This window comes from Anneissia japonica, unplaced genomic scaffold (genome assembly GCF_011630105.1).
Source record: "Anneissia japonica isolate Jap-2015-1 unplaced genomic scaffold, ASM1163010v1 scaffold432_len584295_cov189, whole genome shotgun sequence".
NCBI lineage: Eukaryota > Metazoa > Echinodermata > Crinoidea > Comatulida > Comatulidae > Anneissia > Anneissia japonica.
In genome coordinates, this window is record NW_022725334.1 from 471,369 (window position 1) to 493,489 (window position 22,121).

The 22,121-nt window shown below is 31.3% G+C and overlaps 1 protein-coding gene across 1 annotated transcript in view; it reads right to left on the reverse strand.

Moving 5' to 3' along the window:
• The window catches only part of LOC117112702, an 82,628-nt gene that overhangs the window by 42,279 nt on the left and 18,228 nt on the right, over positions 1-22,121 (reverse strand). The window contains exons 2-5 of the mRNA XM_033255842.1: positions 17,082-17,129; positions 13,481-13,620; positions 10,620-11,265; positions 9,898-10,290 (exon numbers count right to left, since the gene is read on the reverse strand). Coding sequence (XP_033111733.1) covers positions 9,898-10,290; positions 10,620-11,265; positions 13,481-13,620; positions 17,082-17,129 — 1,227 coding nt within the window. The remainder of the gene's footprint in view (positions 1-9,897; positions 10,291-10,619; positions 11,266-13,480; positions 13,621-17,081; positions 17,130-22,121) is intronic.

Genomic DNA, 22,121 nt, shown 5'->3' on the forward strand with positions numbered 1-22,121 from the left:
TATTCGCTCTTTTGCAATAATTACCCTGGCTTCTGGACCCCATTGGAAATAAGTCTTGTGTACAATCACTAGAATTAATGGGTCATCCAGGCATTCAATTAATTATTCATCTCCTTTTTTTTATGTTCGTTCTCAATTTGTTATTGTCATGTGTGATATTGAATGCAAAATAAATCAAATTAAATCAAAAATATATTATATGGACACACAATGGTTTTTTTTGTCAGAGAAAATTTGACAGTGTGTTCAGATCATAAGATGAAAACCAGTATAAATAAAACAATAGATAATATTAAAAAATCATATATCAGTAAATAATAAAATTAAACTACACATATCACATAAAGTAACATAGAAATTATTGAAAATGGAAACAATATAAATAACATAAACACTTTAAAAAACATTTGTCATAAAACATCATGCTGATGTTTTATTTGTTGATTTTATGATTATGTGTAAGGTTTTATAAACATACCTGATATCAGCTCTTTGTAATAATTTGGTTTTTCCACAGTGTATACATTTTATGAATAATTTTTTGCACTTTTCTAAATGATCTGTTTTTATTTTTTAACAATGCTCTGGTCTATTTGGAAAGGGTAATAAATAATATATTATCAATATAATTATTATAATGATATTGCTATATTGAAATAATTATAACAAAAATATTGTAAAAAATGTATATTTAAAAAATTTCAATATTAAGAAATTTACTTCTTAATATTTTGAAAATATCATTAAAATTTAATTGGAATACAAATCATAAATTATCATTAATATTAGTGCACTACACTGTATGACTAAAATTCAAATTAAATATCATTAAGTAAGAAACTAAATATTCCAATAAATATTATTTTCAAAAGGGTAAAAAAAAATGTATTAGAAAACTGATATTCAGCTTAGACAACTTAGTGATTTTATATTTGGTCTAGAGTGCCATCTTCTGGGAAATTAGCCAACGATGATGTCAGGAGAATTATCGATGCAACTGCCAATATTTATATCAGATGATGGATTGGTTTCCACGGCAACCACATCATTATGCACAGCAAACACAGTGCTGGTTATGAAATACACACAATGCATTACCGGCTACTTAGTGTGAGACAAGTTTTATGAACAAGAAACGCTGAATTGGTAAAGCATGCAAGAGAAAGACAATTTATTGTTTCCAAATATTACTCTTAAGTATAATTGAAAACATTTGAAAAACAATATATAAATTCATTAAATGTGTATAAATTTAATGAATTATCACTTTATGTTTTTTCTATTTAATGTAAAAAAAAAAAAAAAAAAAGATTTATAAGGCCCCTAATTATTTTTTCCATTATGTGTAAGTGTTATGTTCAGAAAACACAACCTAATTTGTTTTTGTTTTTTCATACATTCATTCTTTACTTATTCATTATAGCCTTTCAGAAATATTACAATATATAGAATGAATCTAATACATTATCGCAACTGACAATATTATAGATATTTCACATACTTATGTATTTTAATATCTATGGCCCATTTATTGACGGGTCCTGGTAATAATGGCCATGTGTCTTCCGAAGACAGCGGCTACTCTACTACTGTACAAACAGTAACAGTGATTTATCATTTCTCCCTTGGTATAATAAGTAACACTGTGTTAATTAGTTATGGTACTATGTCAAAGGTTAATAATGTCATATAATGCACTTAATGATGTTTAGAGTATTCACACAGCTAACTTCTAACAAAGTACTGCTACTAATATTCTCACTTTGACAATATTTTTGTTCCTTGGTTTTTTACTTAGTTATATTTTCATTATATTTTTTTAAATTTACATTGATCAGAATTTTTCTTTGATTTTTCTTTTATGATTACCAATTACAAGCTAGTGCTTTCAAAATAAAGACAGAAACATTACAAAAATAAAACATTTGGAAATCCTACATTGTTATCATAACTCTGTTATCATTATAAACATTATTATCACTATTTAACATTGTACTATTATCATCGTTCGGTAATCTTATATGATACTAGTGGTAAATTCCTAATTAAATTATTTGGCATTGCATGCCCAATACTAATAGCTTTAAAGGCAGCAAAAAATATTGTCCTATGCACCCAAGTAGCATATAACATGGATTAACAATATCATTGCTGGATTTACAACAATATGTTTATAAAACTTGCTACATGAAGGCGTTAATTACTTGCCCATCTTCCAAGTTAATGAAGCGAAATAATAAGTGTAATGAAACCACAAGAAAACCTCTAGGGAATTCCAACTGATTTACCATAGTGCATATTATCTTCGTTAATTGTAATTGCAGTGAAGATAACAAACGCCTCTTTTAACAATTTATCATATAGACAAAGGACCACAGATAAAATTATGTTAAAAGTAAAAATGACATAGCTACATAAATTACCATGTCATGGGGTGGTGGTAGGTCTAAGCATGGACCTATTAATAAGTAAGCTGACTTTCACATCCTGTATATAAAGAAAGTGAACTTTTTATAATTATTTTATATTTTATTATTCATTTATTATTATTTTTATTTATTTATTTTTTTATTCATTTTTCTATTTATTTATTTTTTTATTTTATTTATTTATATAATTTATTTATTTATTTATTTATTTTTTGTTAATTTAGGCCTAAGTATAAGTATTCACATATAAAGTGAATTTTTGTTGGCAATTCATTTATATTATGTTATAATTTAATTTAAGTTTTAAGTTTTTAATTAATCCAACATTTAAGTCTCTAAGTTTCTATATTGTTTAATTGTTTTGTGTAGTTTTACTGCTTATCTTCTATAAATTGTATTTATCTGCATAGGGGAGTTGTTTATATGGGATTATGCCCGCTCAGCAACCCTTGCTTGGTTTTTTTTTTTTTTTGTTCCATTTACTTGATTGAATTGTGTATGTAATCTATGGTGCAAGTGAAAAAAATTTGATTAAATTTGATTTGATTTGATTTGAATGCAAGGTACAGCAAGGGTGGAAAATAAACATGGGTTGGAAGGCCACAGAGAATTTTTGATTTAACACTGAGGGCTTCACCCAAACTTTAATGCTTCCAGTATGCTTCTAAAAACCTTTATGCAATTATTTTATACCACTTTATGCTCAGTTTTACGGGCCGTATACGATAGATACGGGCCGTATGTGGCACACGTGCACACTTTGCCTACCTGTGAGAATATTATTTAGAATTCAATATACTGAGTTCTTCGAATTAAATTTGCATTTACATAAATTGATGACAAATTATTTGTTAATTTCTTTAAAGATTTACTACCTGTGTATATTAACTTGAAATATAAGGTTCAATATCTGAATTGTTTACTTAGAATATTAATTAGATAATTAACCGCCAATGAATGAATGAGAATTCTTTTTCTTGCCAATTACCTGATAAATGTCTACAGTACTAAGACCCTTAAAGCCATGGTTCTGGAGAAAAACAAAATTCTACAACTGACTTATAATGAGATACAGATTTTTGAATATTTGTTTTTAAATATTCAAAAATCTATATCTTATTAACCATTCCCAAGTTTTTCATCAAACACCTTTTCGTGTCTTAGAAAAATAAGTAAAATATTTCCAAAACAATTTTTTCTCCAGATCTGGCTTTTAAATTGACTAGTAATTAAATAATATGTCTGCAAATCAGTGAAACCTTTGTGTTGTTTGAAAGGTGAGAACTTTTTAAACTATGAAAATGAGCAATATTATCTCTTTATTATTTATTTTGTGGGTTTTTTTCAGATTTTAATTTTTTCATACTGTATGTGTTTGAATTTTTTGTTGTGTTTTTTATTTAAGTGTTTCTTTGATTAAGTATCAGATTTGTACCTGCTCTTGAAATGGTTCAAAAATTAAATAAATAATTAAAATATGAGGATGATAAGTAATCATTACTGAAGCTAAATAATCAAATAAAACGACTTGCTCAACTGCTCCAGATAATTCATTGCTTTAACAGATTGCTTTCTCAAACATTATAACCATACTTTATCATCCTCAGTCCATTAAATGTCTCCAATTCAACAAACAGGTGATCACTTAGTGTATTTGATAATTTCTCTAATATGAACTTTGTACCATGTCATGAAAATATACACTGAGAGATCATATGAAGTTCTAAGAAAAAGTTAAACCTATAGCATTGAAGTATATATTTATAAGTAAATACTGTAGTTTGGATTGAAATTTTGTAGATGAAATGAAAATCCAAGGAATCAATAGCACTATGGAATATTAAAAAGATCCTGGAAAAAGCAAACATTTATATTACAGACAAGCCTGGGAAGAAATGCCGCTTGTAAAATTTACGTCAGGAAACTACATTCATTCCAGAAAAATACTGCACATTAAAGGCATGTCTGGAAACAATGGATATTAAAGACATACTAAGCAATGGCATATTAAAGTCATGTCTTGGAAACAATAAATTATTTAAAACATGTCAGGGAAGCAATGACATGTTAAAGACATGCTTGGTAAACATTGGCATACTGTATTAAAGACATGTCAGGAAGTAAAGATGCTAGGAAACAAATAACACATAGACATTCCAGGGAAACAACTGTATGTTATAAAGACATGCCAGAAAAAACTGGCACACTTCAGAAAAAGAATGACATGTCAATGATATGACATGAAGCAATGGCACATCAAAGACATGAAAGGGAACCAACTGACACAGATATGAGGATTATTGAAGACCTGCCAGAAAAACAAGGTACATCGAGGACTCTCAAGGGAACAATCAACAGATTATAGAGAGGAAGCAATGGCACACCAATGACATGCCAGGGAACCAACTGACAGATATGAGGATTATGGAAGACCTGCCAGAGAAACAAGGTACATCGAAGACTTTCAAGGGAACAATGACCAAATTATAAAGAGGAAGCAATGGCACATCAAAGGCATGTCAGGGAACCAACTGACACAGATATGAGGATTATTGAAGACTTGCCAGAGAAGCAAGGTACATCAAGGACTTTCAAAGGAACAATCAGCAGACTAAAAGTGCAATGGCACATCAAAGACATGCCAGGGAAGCAACTGACACTGATATGAGAATTTTTGAAGACCTGCCAGAGAAGTGTGGTACTGTGCATGGAGGACTAGCAAGGGAAACAATCAGCAAATTATAAAGAGGAAGAAGCAATGGCACATACAGTTAACAATATCATGTAAGTGAAGCAATGAAATCTCATGATTGACTGATTTAGATTTATTAACTCATACATTATTTGGTTGATAGACTGATGGTGGATTGATTGATTGACTGACTGATTAAACTCCAAGTAAAGATCTTCAATAAACATGAAGCATTTTTCATCAAATGATAAAGTTTAATCTAAAGTACAAAAACACATTTGAGAAAATTAATTACACTTTACCCCTTAAAATAAAGACATAACTTTTAGAGAAAGCACTATTTACAGATATGGCATCATTAATGTCAAACTAAAATGATTATTGAATAATTAATAAACACATTACATTCTGATTTGATAGAAGATACCATACTTTGACAAACAGGACCCCAAAGTATAGTTAATTATGAACATTAATGAGTGGGAAAAAAAACATAATTAATTATATACATGTGGGAAGAATATTCATGTGGGAACAAAGTTTTGGAGCATTTGATTCTTTCATTACTAAAATGATTGTTGAATAATGAATGAATTACATTACATCCTGATTTGATACAAGATTCCATACTTTGACAAATAGGACCCCAAAGTATAGTTAATTATGAACATTAATGAGTGGAAAAATCTTTAACTAGTAAAGTGATATTCCTGTTTCATTGATTGAAAAAAAAAAAACCACTTACATATGTAAAATAGATCTAGAATTGAGGAATAAAATATATGCAATACAAAGGGGAAAAAACAAATTTTATATAAAAAATTAAAAATCAAGAATCCAATAACTTATAAATGTCTCTAAAGTTGCATTATTTGTTATTTTAGTATTTAGATAGCACTTATTCCGTTATGTTACAAAGCACTTTGTTGTCCCTGGTCATTGAGTCCCCTATGTTAAATAGATTTAGAATTGAGGAATGAAATTTATGCAATACAAAGGGGGAAAAAGCAATTTTATATGAAAAATAAAAAATCAAGAATCCAATAACTTATATATGTCTATAAAGTTGCATTATTTGTTATTTTAGTATTTAGATAGCACTTATTCCGTTATGTTACAAAGCACTTTGTTGTCCCTGGTCATTGAGTCCCCTATGTTAAATAGATTTAGAATTGAGGAATGAAATTTATGCAATACAAAGGGGGAAAAACAATTTTATATGAAAAATAAAAAATCAAGAATCCAATAACTTATATATGTCTATAAAGTTTCATTATTTGTTATTTTAGTATTTAGATAGCGCTTATTCCGTTTTGTACCTGGTCATTGAGTCCCCTATGTTAAATAGATTTAGAATTGAGGAATGAAATTTATGCAATACAAAGGGGGAAAAACAATTTTATATAAAAATAAAAAATCAAGAATCCAATAACTTATATATGTCTCTAAAGTTGCATTATTTGTTATTTTAGTATTTATATAGTGCTTATTCCATTATGTTACAAAGCAAATTTGTTGTCCCTGGTCATTGGGTCCATATGCTTAAGTGTTGCTGCCATATTGGCACCATCTTACGGATGAGACTTTTAAGATGTTGGTCCTGTGTGCATTTTGGCTCATGTGCACTTTAAAGAATGCAGTACAATCTTTGGAAAAGAGTAGAGGATTGTCTCCCAGTGTACTGCCCAATCACCACCAGAAGGTCCCAACTGGAAATAAGTCTTCTTTAGACTTTTGTGGGTTATCTTTGGTGTTTCCACCAAATAAATCCATCCATCCAAGAAAAATTTTCTGTGGCAGTGAAAACGAAAGTCTTAAGAACGGATTCTGTTATTGTGCCTAAGAACTGTTCACTTGCATGGAATCAATTCTGTATCCAGCTGACCAAGTACCATTGTGGTGCAGTTTTTATTCGTTGGCAATCAGATTACCAGTGAATCATAAGAGTACTGTTTCTATCTAGATTTTCAGTAGAAACACACCTTATGATAATATATTTTAATTTCCTGTTCCTGGACATATTTTTGTATTACAACTAATTCAAATGAGTTTTAATTTTGATAATGTAGGGCTATAAACCTTTCAGAAGTTCATCACAACGACTCAGCAATGTATAGGGTATTCAATTACTTTTACGTATACACAATAGAGATTCTACGACGTGCGGTCGTAGGTCCCTAACGGGGATCTACGAAACCCCCTACATTGCAGTAAATGGTCAATTAAGTTATTTATAAGCAATCCAATGTAAACATAAATTTAAAAGATAAAGGTTTAAAAACTGTCAGTGATTTATTGTTTTGATATAAGTACTAGGTGATAAAATGGTGAGAGGTGTATGCGGTCATTGAGTGGGTGTCTCTACCTATGTAGGTGAGTAAATCTTCGCTAGCGATACGTTTGGCTATGTTCATTTGTTCTTTGCTGACGTGATTGTTATTATTCTGTAGTGGAAAGGAAGTACAGATATTGATTTGCATTGACGCTGAGGATTTCAATTCTCCTCTGACCTGACCTCATTTACGGTATCAATAAGTTCTTCACATTTTGAAACAGGTGAAATTGAGGCAGAATGAGAACTTCAAATCTGTACAATTTTAACACTGAATTTTGATGCGGCTTTTTAAAGATTTCAAGATTACACAGTGAGGCTATAATCAAGAGTCGATTCTAAGATACTCATCCTATATACAACTCATCAGAGTAAGAGCATAATCATGCAGCTATCCAATCCTCCCTGAAAAGATTGATTAGATTATCACCAAAATGATGAGGAAGGTTTTGTTACATTTTACAGAAGCTAAAACAATTTGATAATCAGTAGTAGAAACCTGCCAACTTGATGCACTTTTGTTTAAACGATATTTTATTATATTTTTAACACAAAGCTTTATGCCTTATCAAGTGGATAGAAAAGTTGCAGGATGTAAAAATTAGTTTTGGGATTCTGACAGAACTTTGGGCCTAAATCTACCTCCATCCCATCATGCAATTTTCCCCCATTACCTTTGAGAGGTTGTATGAGAGAAGAGAGCATGGTGGGTAAGTGTGGAATGGTTTGGTATAAAATACTGTCATTTTACATGGGTGTTTGTTTCTGGGTGTGTGGGTGTTTTTTTCTGGGTGTGTGGGTGTTTGTATTGGTGTCCGGTAACACAATGTGTATGAATGCAATGTAATTTATGTGGTATTACTATTATACAATATTATAATATAATGTATTGACGTCTTTAAGTCATATTGCATAAAATTTACAGTTACTGTAGCAATAAAGAACAATGACGGGAGATGGTAATGACGTCGACAATGACAGGAAAAACAGTGATGAAAAATACGATATGATGAGGAGTAGAAGGTGGTTGAGGAAGATGTTGATAATACTGAATATCAAGTTTATGAGTTTGCTTTGATATAAAACAATTTTAAAATGAAAGCATGGGTTCAAAATTGATCCAATATGATGATGATTACAAAGAAGAGGATAAAGATGATTATCATAAAAATGATAATGACTATGATGGATGATGATAATGATGATGATGATGACAATAATGATGATGACAAGATAATGATGATGAATGATGGCAATCATAGGGATGATGATAATGATTGACGATGACGAATGATGATGAAAAATGATTATGATACATTGTGATGTCAATGAGAATGATGATGAATGATGATAACGAATGATGATGTTAATGATAATAATTAATGATAGAGCATTACTATTCATAAAATTAGATGTTATGTGATACTGGACACTAAGATTGCTTTCCACCTATATTAATATATGCTTACGGTTACCAAGTAAAGAGCGAACTACAATGCATTATTCATCAAGAGGCTGTCATAACCAAGCTTCAGATAACATCCCACGTTCCTCCATTATCCATTTGTAGCCGGAACAATGCATAAGTACTACTTTCACAGTAATCGTCACCCAGGCAACAATATTAGGAGAATCACAAGTATTTACATCACACTCAGAAACTTAATCAAAGCTGAGTTTGCATTCTAGTAATTGGATTCAGGAATCATCAGCAACAACAACCAACAAAGGGTCATATATTTTACATTTAATTACATTTTGCGGATACTCATTTTACTGAATTCAAATCTCAAAGTCTAGGCCTAATGTGCACTAATGTTATATTCAATGTAATTTATTCTTGTATAGCATCTGTTATGATTTCATCATTTTTCAAGCCAGCATTTATATTTCAATAATATTTTTAGTCTTATAGATAGTGATTTTCTACATGTGTACATTATATAATTATTTGATTTCGATATTATTTATTATTATTATAAATATCTATTATTTATTTCTTATTTTTTACATGTTTGAAAAAAATTTCTATCATGTATTTGTATATATCATTTCATATTTTATATAATTATTTATCATTACATTTTTTCAATTTGTGATTCATATTGTCACCTGTTTCTTTAATATATTTTATGCAATATTTGATAATTAACAAAACATGTTTAACTTAAATTGCAATAGTAATGTAACATAGTTTATGCTTGCTTTACCTATTTACCTTATATTTTGCATGTTAAAAAAAATTCTTTTATGTTTTTGTGTATATCGTTTCATATTTTATATAATTACTTATCATTACATTTTTCAATCAGCGGCTTTGTTTTTTTTTTTATATTGTCACCTGTTTCTTTAATTATATTTTTTTAATGCAATATTGTATAATTAACAAAGCATTTTTAACTTAAATTGCAATATTAATGTTACATAGTTTATGCTTGCTTTACCTGTAGGCTTTGGAAATGGTTCTTCTAAATCCAAATTGACTTCAGGCTGGTTTTCTATTTTGGGGGTACGCCATTCGTTACCTATTATATTCTCCTGCCCTCCTTCCTCCCATTCGCCTGTTGCATGTTCCCCTCTCTCCTGTTCTTCCATCACCATCTTCTCTGTGATACCATTCGCTGTTTCAGTAACTTCCTCAGAATCCTTCCATATTTCCACATTTTCAGCAGGTTTTGTTGTGAGTGATGGATACTTCTCTAGTAGCAAAAGCAATGCCTGGTCCAACAACAGACTTTTCTCTTTTTCTGTTAACTGTGTCCACGAATCAGGATCAACCGTGGCAAACAAACTGTACATCTCCTTCATTATCGTCTCGATGTCCAACAATGACAGATCTTGAAATATAAAAAGGTCAAACATTAAAATATTTATTTAGTGTAGTAATATCCTAATAGAAAGCAAAAGATTTGATAATTTTTACAGAGTTTAAAAATATATAACAAATTTACAAAATGCTTTATTTTCATTTCTTCACTTTCTTGTTTTCGATTATCAATCAATAGATGTTAATCATAAATCTATAATGGGACCAAAACATCAATCTTGCAAAGGGTTGGTAAAAGAGTTGGAAACTAAATTGACGGGATAAGGAGAAGAATAGGGCTAGGAAAGGGATTTTGTTCAAAGACAAATCATATTGAAAAATTATGGAATGACATATTACCATTTAGATAATCCTGGGTTTCAATGTTGTTTTTGTTGGAAGACTCTTTATTGAAGACCTCGTCATCACCACCAATAAATTCGCCTTCAAACATCTCATCATTTTTTACACCCTCACCATTATTGTCTTCTAGCCAATTGATGTCTACCACTTGGCCATCTCCAATATTGTCATCAAACTGCCAGGTTTCAGCTCTATGGCCCTGAGCCCTACCGTTGCCACCCATCTCCCATTGCTGGTCTTCGCTTGGCTCAGTCATGCTACTTAGAAATTCATCGTACGTGTTTATTTTCCTCCCTTTCGACTCTTCTTCCATGGCTTTCATATACTCTAAATACTTTTCATAGTACATCTCTTGTAAAACATCAGACATCCTGTTATTGTTGGTCTTTGATCCGTGTCGGTGCAGAAAGCTCTTGGTGGGCTTTTGTTGGCGTACCTTATGACGAGAATTGGGTGTCGCGATCTTACTCTTCCGTAATTTCTCCTCATATTCTTCTGCATTTTCTAATAATTCTAGGTCGTTTAAGAGGCCGTTCACACCAGCCGAAGAAAAATCAGAATCATTTGGTATAAGTGATGGCTTTCTGTCATTGTACAATTCTAATTCGCGTCTATATGGTTTCAAAACAATCTTTAGTGAGTGCTGAAAAGACAGTGATAATGATAATTGATATAATTATTTTACAGAAAAAACCGAAATAATAATCTAGCAACAAGAAAACAAAAATGATATAAGAGAAATGTTGTATAGAATAAAGATCTTAAATAATCAGCTTGACTATATTGTAATCTACCAGATTCATTGAACATAAGCATCAGATCCATTGACCATAAACCACCAGATTACTTACAGTAACCATAAAGTCTTCAGATTAAATAACTATAGTCACCAGGTCATTAGACACTACATACATTAAATAATGCAAGTAGTGGACATTGAAAGAAAAATTATATTTTTACTGTATAGTTTGATAATTTTTTTATACCATGTTTAGGGAACCCACCGCTCACAAATAATGATTATTTTGAATAAAATAAAATTTTATTTTTGACCAATTGCCACAAAAAAATAAAAGTTTTCTATATTTTCAAATCTCCAAAAATAAGGTATGTATTTTACTTTCTAATTATATAAATTTAAAGCCCCACTCCCGGCAAAATTTCAGTTTTTAAAAAAAATCTGATTTTTATATATGTTATAAAGATTTATAAATAAAATACGAAATTGCTAGTTTTAACTAAATTTAGACATTAAACATTAAAAAAATGTAAAGTAAGACTAAAATTCGATTTTTTGTGTTCTACACATAAAATAAATGCGGATGAATTTTTTGTGTTTGATTTTGCGATAGGTCTGCGAAGAAATGTAGTAAGTGCCGAAAACATAAGCCTATCCAACACTGCTAGGCTAGGCCTAGCCATACCTCGATTTAGGTTCTGTTATCACACATGAAAACGGCTGTCATGATATTTTCCATTGCTAGTATTGACACTTGTAAAATATAATATTTCATAGGAATTATTTCAAATCTGTTAAAAAAATTATTCTGACCGAGATTTTGACACTTAAACATATCTCAGGCCCACTTGATCGACTGCAATGTGGGAGATGCGAAGTACAAAAACAAATTTCATTAGAGAGGGCGCACTTTATTGACTGTATAAAGTATACATAAAAGCAAAAGCATTCCAACAGATGGGATCTACATACAACCTCTGAATTTGCCTAGTAACAAAGAATTCGTCAAGAAAATGGTAATCTCCTACATGAAATGAGAAATAGTCTGTATTTCTCATTTTTTTATTCTTTTGCATAAAACTAAAATTTGTGCCAATATTTTTCCATTATTTATAATAATTAGAGTAATGCATATGCATTTTTTCTAAAAAAAATTCTTTTTTAGTGAAATTTTGTGGGAATGGGGCTTTAAAACATTTAACCATCCCATTACTACACTGTTTACATTCCCTAATAAAATTTTATTTTAATTTTTTTTTCACCCTCCTCTTACGATCTTTAACAAAATAAGTTTGCAAAACAAGGTTAAAAAAGCCTTGCCTTTATAAAAATAATCAATTTTATCTATAATTACAATATTCCGTTTAAAATCTGAAAAAAATTGCAAATTCAAGTCACGTTTGAATTATAATATGACAATCCCCTAGAAACACTCAAACATGTTAGACAAGAGCCTGAATGAGCTGCTCTAAGCAGGTGATGAGAGTGGCCATCGGGTTTTATATGAACCATCACAATGACACTTCAATCAAGTGTGAAATCTCTAATTTGTGTTATAATTTTGAGATGAAAAACAATTTTGATATTGGGCCTTGCATATTTAATACCGTATGACATCAATGCCATATATTTATAATAATGATAATATTCATAATTTATTAATTTAAATACAATATTATTTACAAAAGGGACATGAAATCATTCCAGTTAAGTCAAAGAAGATTAGTTGTTTCAATAGTTTATATTACATTGTTTTAAGGATGTTAAGTAAAGGTTATTGTTTCCAACTAATTAGTGTTATATTATGTGATTTCACATTATTCTAGTTTATAACACCTCCTTCAGTAGCTTTCCCTCTTTGTCCGACAAGTGTTTGTAATAAATTTGCAGTTAATTTTTTTTATTGAGAAAGAGAATGGTTTAAAACGTATCTCTGTAATAATAAACAAGATTTAAAACGCTTGCCTACCATTTTGGACAGGAAAAATTCAATATGATAATGAAGAATAACAATATGAAGAAACAACCCCATACTTTATCTTAATTAACAAATCATGGAACATCACATTAATACCGTAATTGTCATTTGGATTTAATAAAGGCAAGTATTACAAAATACCTGAGCAAAAGCGTTATCCCAAGTGTAACCACGGGATAGTAAAAATTCTATTGCATTCTTTAGTTGGAGATATCCGGCAGGATCTAGGTCGTAGGCAAAGATTGAAGCTGACCTATGGGCACACGTGCCAAATAGTTTATCTAAAAAACAAAGCAGAAAATGAAAAAAAACACCAAAAAATTAAAAACATTGAATACAAAAACTTTGTTAATATGCAGATGACACTTATATACAGGTGTATTCTCTGAGGCTAATTGTACGAAGTGACATAATTTGCTGTCAGGCAAAATGTCAAGTTTTGCCAAGTGATGTTTAATGAAACATGTCCCCTATACTACAAATTAAGAGGGGGTTTCTCATACAGAATCAAGAAAAATGTCAAGTTCTGCTAATTAAACGTCAAAGGAAACCAGTCCCTAACAACAAAAAGAGGGGTTACTCGTAGTATCATAAAACCTCAATTAGATGCCCTGGGCTTCTTTTTTGTGCAACCTTTGGATGGGCTTCTTTTTTAGGTTACTTTTGCAAAGTACAGTAAAGGGAGGGGGGATGTGGGCTTCTTTTCAAAATGCTGTAAATTTTTGGAATTGCCACTATAAAACAATAAATAGGGCTACTGTAACATCAGTTTGTATCATGGAGTTTATTAACCGGAATTAAATCACCTAACTAAAAAACCAAGCGTGTTTTTAATTGTTTATTTTGTTACTTTTAAATTTCTTTGTTACTTTGTTACTTTTAAATTTCTTTTCAAAATGCTGTAAATTTTTGGAATTGCCACTATAAAACAATAAATAAGGCCAATGTAACATCAGTTTGTATCATGGAGTTTATTAACCGGCATTAAATTACCGAACTAAAAAAACCAAGCGTGTTTTTAATTGTTTATTTTGTTACTTTGAAATTTCTTTGTCACTTTGTTACTTTGAAATTTCTTTTCAAAATGCTGTAAATTTTTGGAATTGTCACTATAAAACAATAAATAGGGCCAATGTAACATCAGTTTGTATCATGGAGTTTATTAACCGGCATTAAATCACCTAACTAAAAAACCTAGCGTCTTTTTAATTGTTTATTTTGTTACTTTGAAATTTCTTTGTTACTTTGTTACTTTTAAATTTCTTTTCAAAATGCTGTAAATTTTTGGAATTGCCACTATAAAACAATAAATAGGGCCAATGTAACATCAGTTTGTATCATGGAGTTTATTAACCGGCATTAAATCACCTAACTAAAAAACCAAGCTTGTTTTTAATTGTTTATTTTGTTACTTTGAAATTTCTTTGTTACTTTGTTACTTTTAAATTTCTTTTCAAAATGCTGTAAATTTTTGGAATTGCCACTATAAAACAATAAATAGGGCTACTGTAACATCAGTTTGTATCATGGAGTTTATTAACCGGCATTAAATCACCTAACTAAAAAAACCAAGCGTGTTTTTGATTGTTTATTTTGTTACTTTGAAATTTGTGTGTGTACAGTGTAGTGTATGTACTGTACTATAAGCTTACTATCTCAAAAAGGAAGCTCATGCTTTCTTGAAAAAAACCCCATGGGCTTCTTTTCGAGAGGGCTTCTTTTCAAGAGGGCTTCTTGACTTTTCGAGGCTACTGTAATTTTGCAAACTAAAGAAGGAGGCTTCATTTGAGATGTGCTTCTTCTCGAGATAAAGCCCATTGGGTTGCTATTCGATGTTTTATGGTCTTAAAAATATTTTTTTTTTGAGTCACTGCCCCACATGATTTCTTTAATATTGTATGTTACAGAGTAGTTTTTGTACAAACACTGCTCAACTTAAGTGTTGTTTAAACTATATTCATATCCAACATGCAATAAAATTTGCCATTTTGTACCAGTGATGAACCCAATGAGACAATAGGAAGGAGGAAGGGATAGAGGCCAATGGAAGGGGAAGGGATAGAGGGCCACAACTAATCAGACTAAAATTTCTTGGGCAACTAGAAGCCATGGTGATTAGTCCCCTGGATACCAGGGCTTTACTTCTAGACCCTGCTGACCTCTGCCACAAATCGGCAGACTTTTGGACGGCTTCCCCACCTCCAGCCTCAAGCTAATCATGACACCATCACTGTTTGTTATACTCACGTCACGATGTATACAGCAATCAAGCAAACAGTTTTTACTACGCCAAATTAGACATGAAAACATGTGTGAATGTAGCCTTGCTATTGGATCCACCATGGCGACGAGAATCCCATTTTGTTTGTTTGCCATCAGATGTATTTATTCAATAGCGTGGTATATTTTGAATAATAATATCTGTAGGCACTTGCAGTACTGTATTAGGACTTTAGCCTACTCCATATTTTCTCTACCGACTCTCTTCAGTGAATTGATTGCATTTACATATTCAGGATAACAATTATTCACATTAAGCTCTTTTCAGACTATCAAACTAATTTTATTTGACAAAAACATGTAAACATGACTGAATATGGTTATGAAATCACATCATGACCATATATAGGCACATCATGACCATATATAGGCACATCATGATTATATATGTACATAAAACAGTTTTTTTTCTCAAAAAAAATTGATAGCCTGGGCAGAGCTTAAAATGACAGCTTTCCAATGATGCTCATCATACACAATATGGTTCATCACACATTATTGCTATTGATAAATTTTAGCGTTGTGATACATAGTAATATATAGTTTATCTGTTACATATCTCACAAATAGAGCAATTTATCTATCTGTTATCAATTTAATGAGAAAAGAAATGCATCCGGCTAGCTATAAAAACATATTCGATTCTGAGTAAAGTTTAATTATATGATCACGCTTCCAAAAAGAATTTGGTGAATAAATTCAGGTGATTATAAATTTGTTGACGAGCAAGAAACTCATCATGAAGCGAGTTGATACCGCATCAATATATCGTTAATACATAAGGAAACAAGCCACCCACGGGCATAATAGACTGGCCAATCAGCATGCATGCCGCACCACTCAAGATCCCTGCTTGTGAATACTCTTTTGTCGAGTATTGCAATCAGTGTGAGTGATACAGCATAGAACGTTCTGTATTAATAATAATTTGTTATTCGAATAATAATTACCAACAGTTTTCATGAAATAATGGCAGAAATTGAGACATTAAGAAATTATAAGCCATTTGTAAAAAAAAGATCGAAAAATTCATTTATTAAAATTCACTGTCGATAACAGCTGTCTTAATCTCCATCTCCTCGCAAATTCATGATGTTTGCAGTGTTTTACTAACTGCATTATTAATGTGTTCCTGAGGTCAGCTGACAAAGCATATTAGATGCATTTTTTATAAGAATGCTCAATATGCCAGATTCCAAGAATGTATGACACCTATGACGTTTCATTAAGATCAATTGGTAGGTTTAGAGGGGGGGGGGGCTATAAACAGGAGTTTTTTTATTTGTTCATCAACTATATCTCACATCATGAGATCATACACCCATGGGGTATTGAAAAGCCACCAGGAAATGTTGGTAGTAGGCCTCTCCCACCCCTCTCATGCAAAATCCTGGATCTGCCTCCGAGATCAGATGAAACTATGTGACTATAATGTCTTCACATTTAATACAAACTTACTAACCTTCACGGCAGATTTCACGAGCAGAACACACAGGGCTGAAGCGGCAACCTACAATAAACAAGTAGAGAGAGAATATTGAAAATAGATACTATGACAAAATAGGGGGAAAATTTCAAAAACATTTCAAAAATAAATTGCTCATTAAAAAATGTGACATCAACTGTAGCAATTCTGTTTTTTCTCCCCACATCCACTTGTTACCCTTGTTTTCAAAATTTAGGCTTTCTAATTAGACTGAAGGTTGAATAAACAACAGCTGAATTGATATTAAAAATGAAATATGTAGAAACATGGTATGTTTCATAATCAAATGTGAAAAAAAAAAACGGAAAGACGAGGTACAATCATCAAAGGTTGTCTTGTGGAACACAAATATATAAAAAAAAAATAAATAAAAGATTGAAGTGAGTAAACAAGAAATATCTGACACAAAAAAACTGGTATTAACAAAATAGAGATGATTATCTATAATGGATAGTTCATCAGCGGTGTTTTTGAGCTAGGTGAATGCTGGACTTACGGTGAGTGAATAAACTACCCAAAATTATACAATAAAATATAGTAAAATTTATATATTTGGTCCTATTACTCGGTCATGTAAATGTCCTTATTTAGTCCCTTAATTGTGTTTTTAAACAAATCATCCATTCTATTTCTGAAGTATGTCATTCTTGTGTGGATTTTAAATTTACATCCTATTATCATTATTAATTTATTATTATAAGTTAAATCAAAGTATATTAATTACTTATACTCGGATGCTCTTTACTCTTATCAATATTTGTTTATGAAGTTATTAATTTAAGAAAAACTGTATTATTCTTATTATTGATTACAGAATAGACACTAGGATTTTGGCTTTCAGGGTGATAAAAAATTCACAGCTTCTTCAGACAATATTCATTAGTGTCTCCCGGAATTTCTATTTCCGTGAAAGCAATAACACTGATCGATAGAAATACATTGCAAGTATTAAAGAATGTATATTTAATTATAGGTAATGGTTTCGTATTTATCAAAATCTTCTTCAGGCGCTTAAAATAGACTGATTTATTCTTTCTTTATTGCGGCACAAACATTTCATAAAACACTATGAACATCAGATAAAACGAGATGAGGGTTGAAAATGAGGGGGCAACTGTGTATAGGCACACTAGATCAGTAAGAATGGGTACAATTTAAAACAATATTTCTGTGCCTTACTGGGGACCCATGAATTTTTAATGAATTTTATATTCAAGTCGTGACCCACCTCTGACAAATACCATCAAACACGCACTTTTAGACAGCAAAATTTATTCTAAAATGAAGTATATATATTTTGTAACACATTAATAAAAAGAATGTCGGTGAAACCTTGATTTTACAAACTTTAATCTTAGACTTTTTGATTTTACATGCACTATCTGATGCCATTTTAAATTGTCATTAATGGAAATTTCAATATTTTCAATGCAAAACTTGGCAATTTTTGAGAAAAAAAAACATTGTTTTTGCAGTATATTAACTGTTATTCTACATCTAAACCAAAGATATACAGTATTTGTGCACACTATCCCTGCAATCTGAAGTACAGTAATTCCTAATACTTAATTTTTAGATGAGCTTATGACTATATAGGTATATACTACTATATAATATAACATGACTTATAGTGCTTCATGCCAGCAAGGCCTCTAAAGCACTTCACATTATTACCCCCGGGGCTGGATTGCTATAAGCAGGCACGGATCCAGCGGTGGGGAGGGGGCAATGAGGGCCCGTGCCCCCCTGTCATTCAACCAGAAAAATAAAAAAGAGGGGGACAAATTTGAGTTAAAGAGAGGAAAGAGCAAAAAAGGGAGTGCACCCATGAGTTTAGTGGCGATACAGCAGTGTTGCCCCCTCCCTCCCCCCGTCAGAAAATCTCTGGATCCGCCCCTGTAGACAGTCTTAACGCTTTGCAGGCTATAATAATTATGACATCTGTGCTGGTCTATGATTATAGATCATTGCCATATTGTGGTCTTATCAGCTATAGCCATCTTAAATTTTTAAGCGTACTTGGAGGAGGCTTCATAATTTTCATCATCAAGAATCTAACGACGACGATAAATTATATAGCAACAAAAATAATGATTAGTGATTTTTCACTAAGCATCTACTCACTTATTATTTTGAGAACTCAAATTGTTGATATTTTTAAATGCATTAGAATGGAGTAAAATCAGTGAAAAATGGGAACAACTAGTACTTATGATTTTTTAGTGTCAAAATGACTATGATCAATGTTATCTTATAACAGAACTTTATATTTAATGGCTGTCTGCACTCACATTGTACTAGAAGTCAAAGTAAAAATACTCTTTTATAGAACAGTCTTGGGGTGCGTTCGGGCGAGAACCGGAAAACCTTTACTAGTTTCTTACCGGTAAAAGTATCCGCGGGTGGTCTACCCGTTCGTGCACAACACAACACAACACCGCTTTCGAAAAACCATTAACCTCGGATGTACAACCTAGGGTTAATATGTAAATGCAAGTTTCTATCCCATAATCCCCTTTTATACCTCCTCACTCGGCCCTCTAGCCTCTCTCTCTCTCTAAAAAAAAAACGCGCGATCCATTTCCCGATACTCCCGAAAATAATTTATAATACAGTAATTAATAATAATACTTGACATATTTTCGACTGCCATTTCAAAATGGTGAATTTTTACCAACTAACGGCAGTTGTCACAACGTTGCTAGGTATCCAGGCGCGATTGTTCTTACAAGAACAACCACAACAAGACGGCCTGGAAATGGCAGCCCTGATGATTAGAAGGCATTGCAAATTCCCAATAAATAGCAGTAGGAGTGCCTTTTGGGCGTGGGTATACTATGAATAAACTTTCAAATAATTGTTTATAAAAACAGAAAATTACTACCATTGTCAAACAAATAAGCAGTGGCCCCATGATGATGATCGGTATGCAAGCGGACGCGAGTAATTAACAATCTGGATTCTAGGCTAGCCCTCCGTTGAAAATATTATTTTATCGAGCTTTTCAGTTTTGTTTTTGGAAAATAACTGTAAAAAGAATCGGGAGAATTAAAATGTAAACAAACTTTAGCTCTGGCGCGTGCCGAAACAATTAAAGAGCAATCAAAAAAGGATTAAATAGGATTAAATGCTCCCATAGCAACAAAAATAATGATTCGTGATTTTTCACTAAGCATCTACTCACTTATTATTTTGAGAACTCCAATTGCTGATATTTTTAAATGCATTAGAATGGAGTAAAATCAGTGAAAAATGGGAACAACTAGTACTTATGATTTTTTAGTGTTAAAATGACTATGATCAATGTTATCTTATAACAGAACTTTATATTTAATGGCTGTCTGCACTCACATTGTACTAGAAGTCAAAGTAAAAATACTCTTATAGAACAGTCTTGGAGTATTATGCAAGGTAACAGAAAGTTCGTATACAGGGTGTACTAAGTTCTGGAACTCCCAGATGATATTAAAATGAACTTTAAATCTATGAAAGTTTCTAAATTTAAAAATTCAATATCAGGTCTGTAAAATCTAAAACAAATATTTTCTTTACTGTTCATATATTTTCTCATTTAAATGTATTTTTGATTGTTATGTTAAACTACAGTATAATGTATATTATTATTATTTTTTTTAATTTAATTTAATTTTTTTTTTAACTTGTATATACTTTTTCACTGTTTAATTTTTCTTATTTGTTAGTACTGAACCACTTTGGAAATCAATGCTTTAGTACTGAACATGTCATCCAGCATAAAGAAAGAATAAATAAATGAATACATGTGGATTTGTGGATATCTAGCACATGTGACATGCAACAGAACCCTCAATTTTGTTATCATCAGAGAGTGCTTGTTGCATTACAACATGCAGCGTGGTCTAAGCGAAGACCTTTTTATAGCAATGGTCTTAGAAGAGTGACTTTAGGAAGACCGTCTAAGTGATAAAGACGGCCTTTTTCAAAGAGTTAAGACTACCACCAGTTGAGACCGTTTTATAGCAATCCGCCCTCAGTCACTGGACATTAAGCACATACTGTATGAAACACATACTAAGCTCCCTGAGAAAATTCCATAATGTTGCAGCTGTAATCATGTGCATTTTGTGTTTGAACCTACCAAGTACTAACTTTTACTCCTAGGTGGAAAGCCGACAACTTATGTAAAGTGTCTTGCCCAAGGACACAACCTCAAGGTTGAAAACAGAACTACAAGCTAATATACCAAAATACATGATCTCACACGTACTGTAGGCATAAAACAAGACATTAAAATATCGGCCAATGTTCATCATCGATCTCATTTTCTGTGTGTACTGTATTTCATACATTTCTTTCAAATTGAAGAGGTTCTTTACAGTAAGTAAATTAATATTTTTAAGAGTTGTTATGAGGATTGTATGTTATTATTATTATTATTATCATTATTATTATTGTTATTATTATTATTATTATGTTGTAATGATGTTGTTTGTACTGTTTTTTGATTTTATTAAAGAGGGCCCCTGAATATCAGTTAACCTACTGGGCTAAACTGGAAGGGTTACCCTCTTTAAAGATGGTTGAAATAAATAAAATAAAATAAAGTTCAAGATGCAGTTTTCAAATGTCATTGAGGTTCAGTTTCAACTACTTATTTCGTTCAAGTTATTTTTATATTTTACTGAACACAATGAAATTTTCACTTGCACTCTAAGTCAATGACTTTTGATTATACATTTGTTAGGTTGTACTCTTGAAAAAAAAAAACCACATGGGTTGGTAACAAATTTCTGCAACCCACTTTTGGGTTGTACCATGCATTTGTTGCAGGGTTCTAATACCATTACCGGTAGATAACAAATTGTAAAATATATTCCATCAATCACTTTTTCCTGCACTACATTCAGTAAAACTGGCTTTTTGTCAATGACAACAGAAATATCAATATTAGAATCAAGAAATGAAGATGGAAAAAAAAACTTAATACAGTATGTGATGTTAAGGTCGCTTATTTTATAACGATAAACTTGTAAGTGA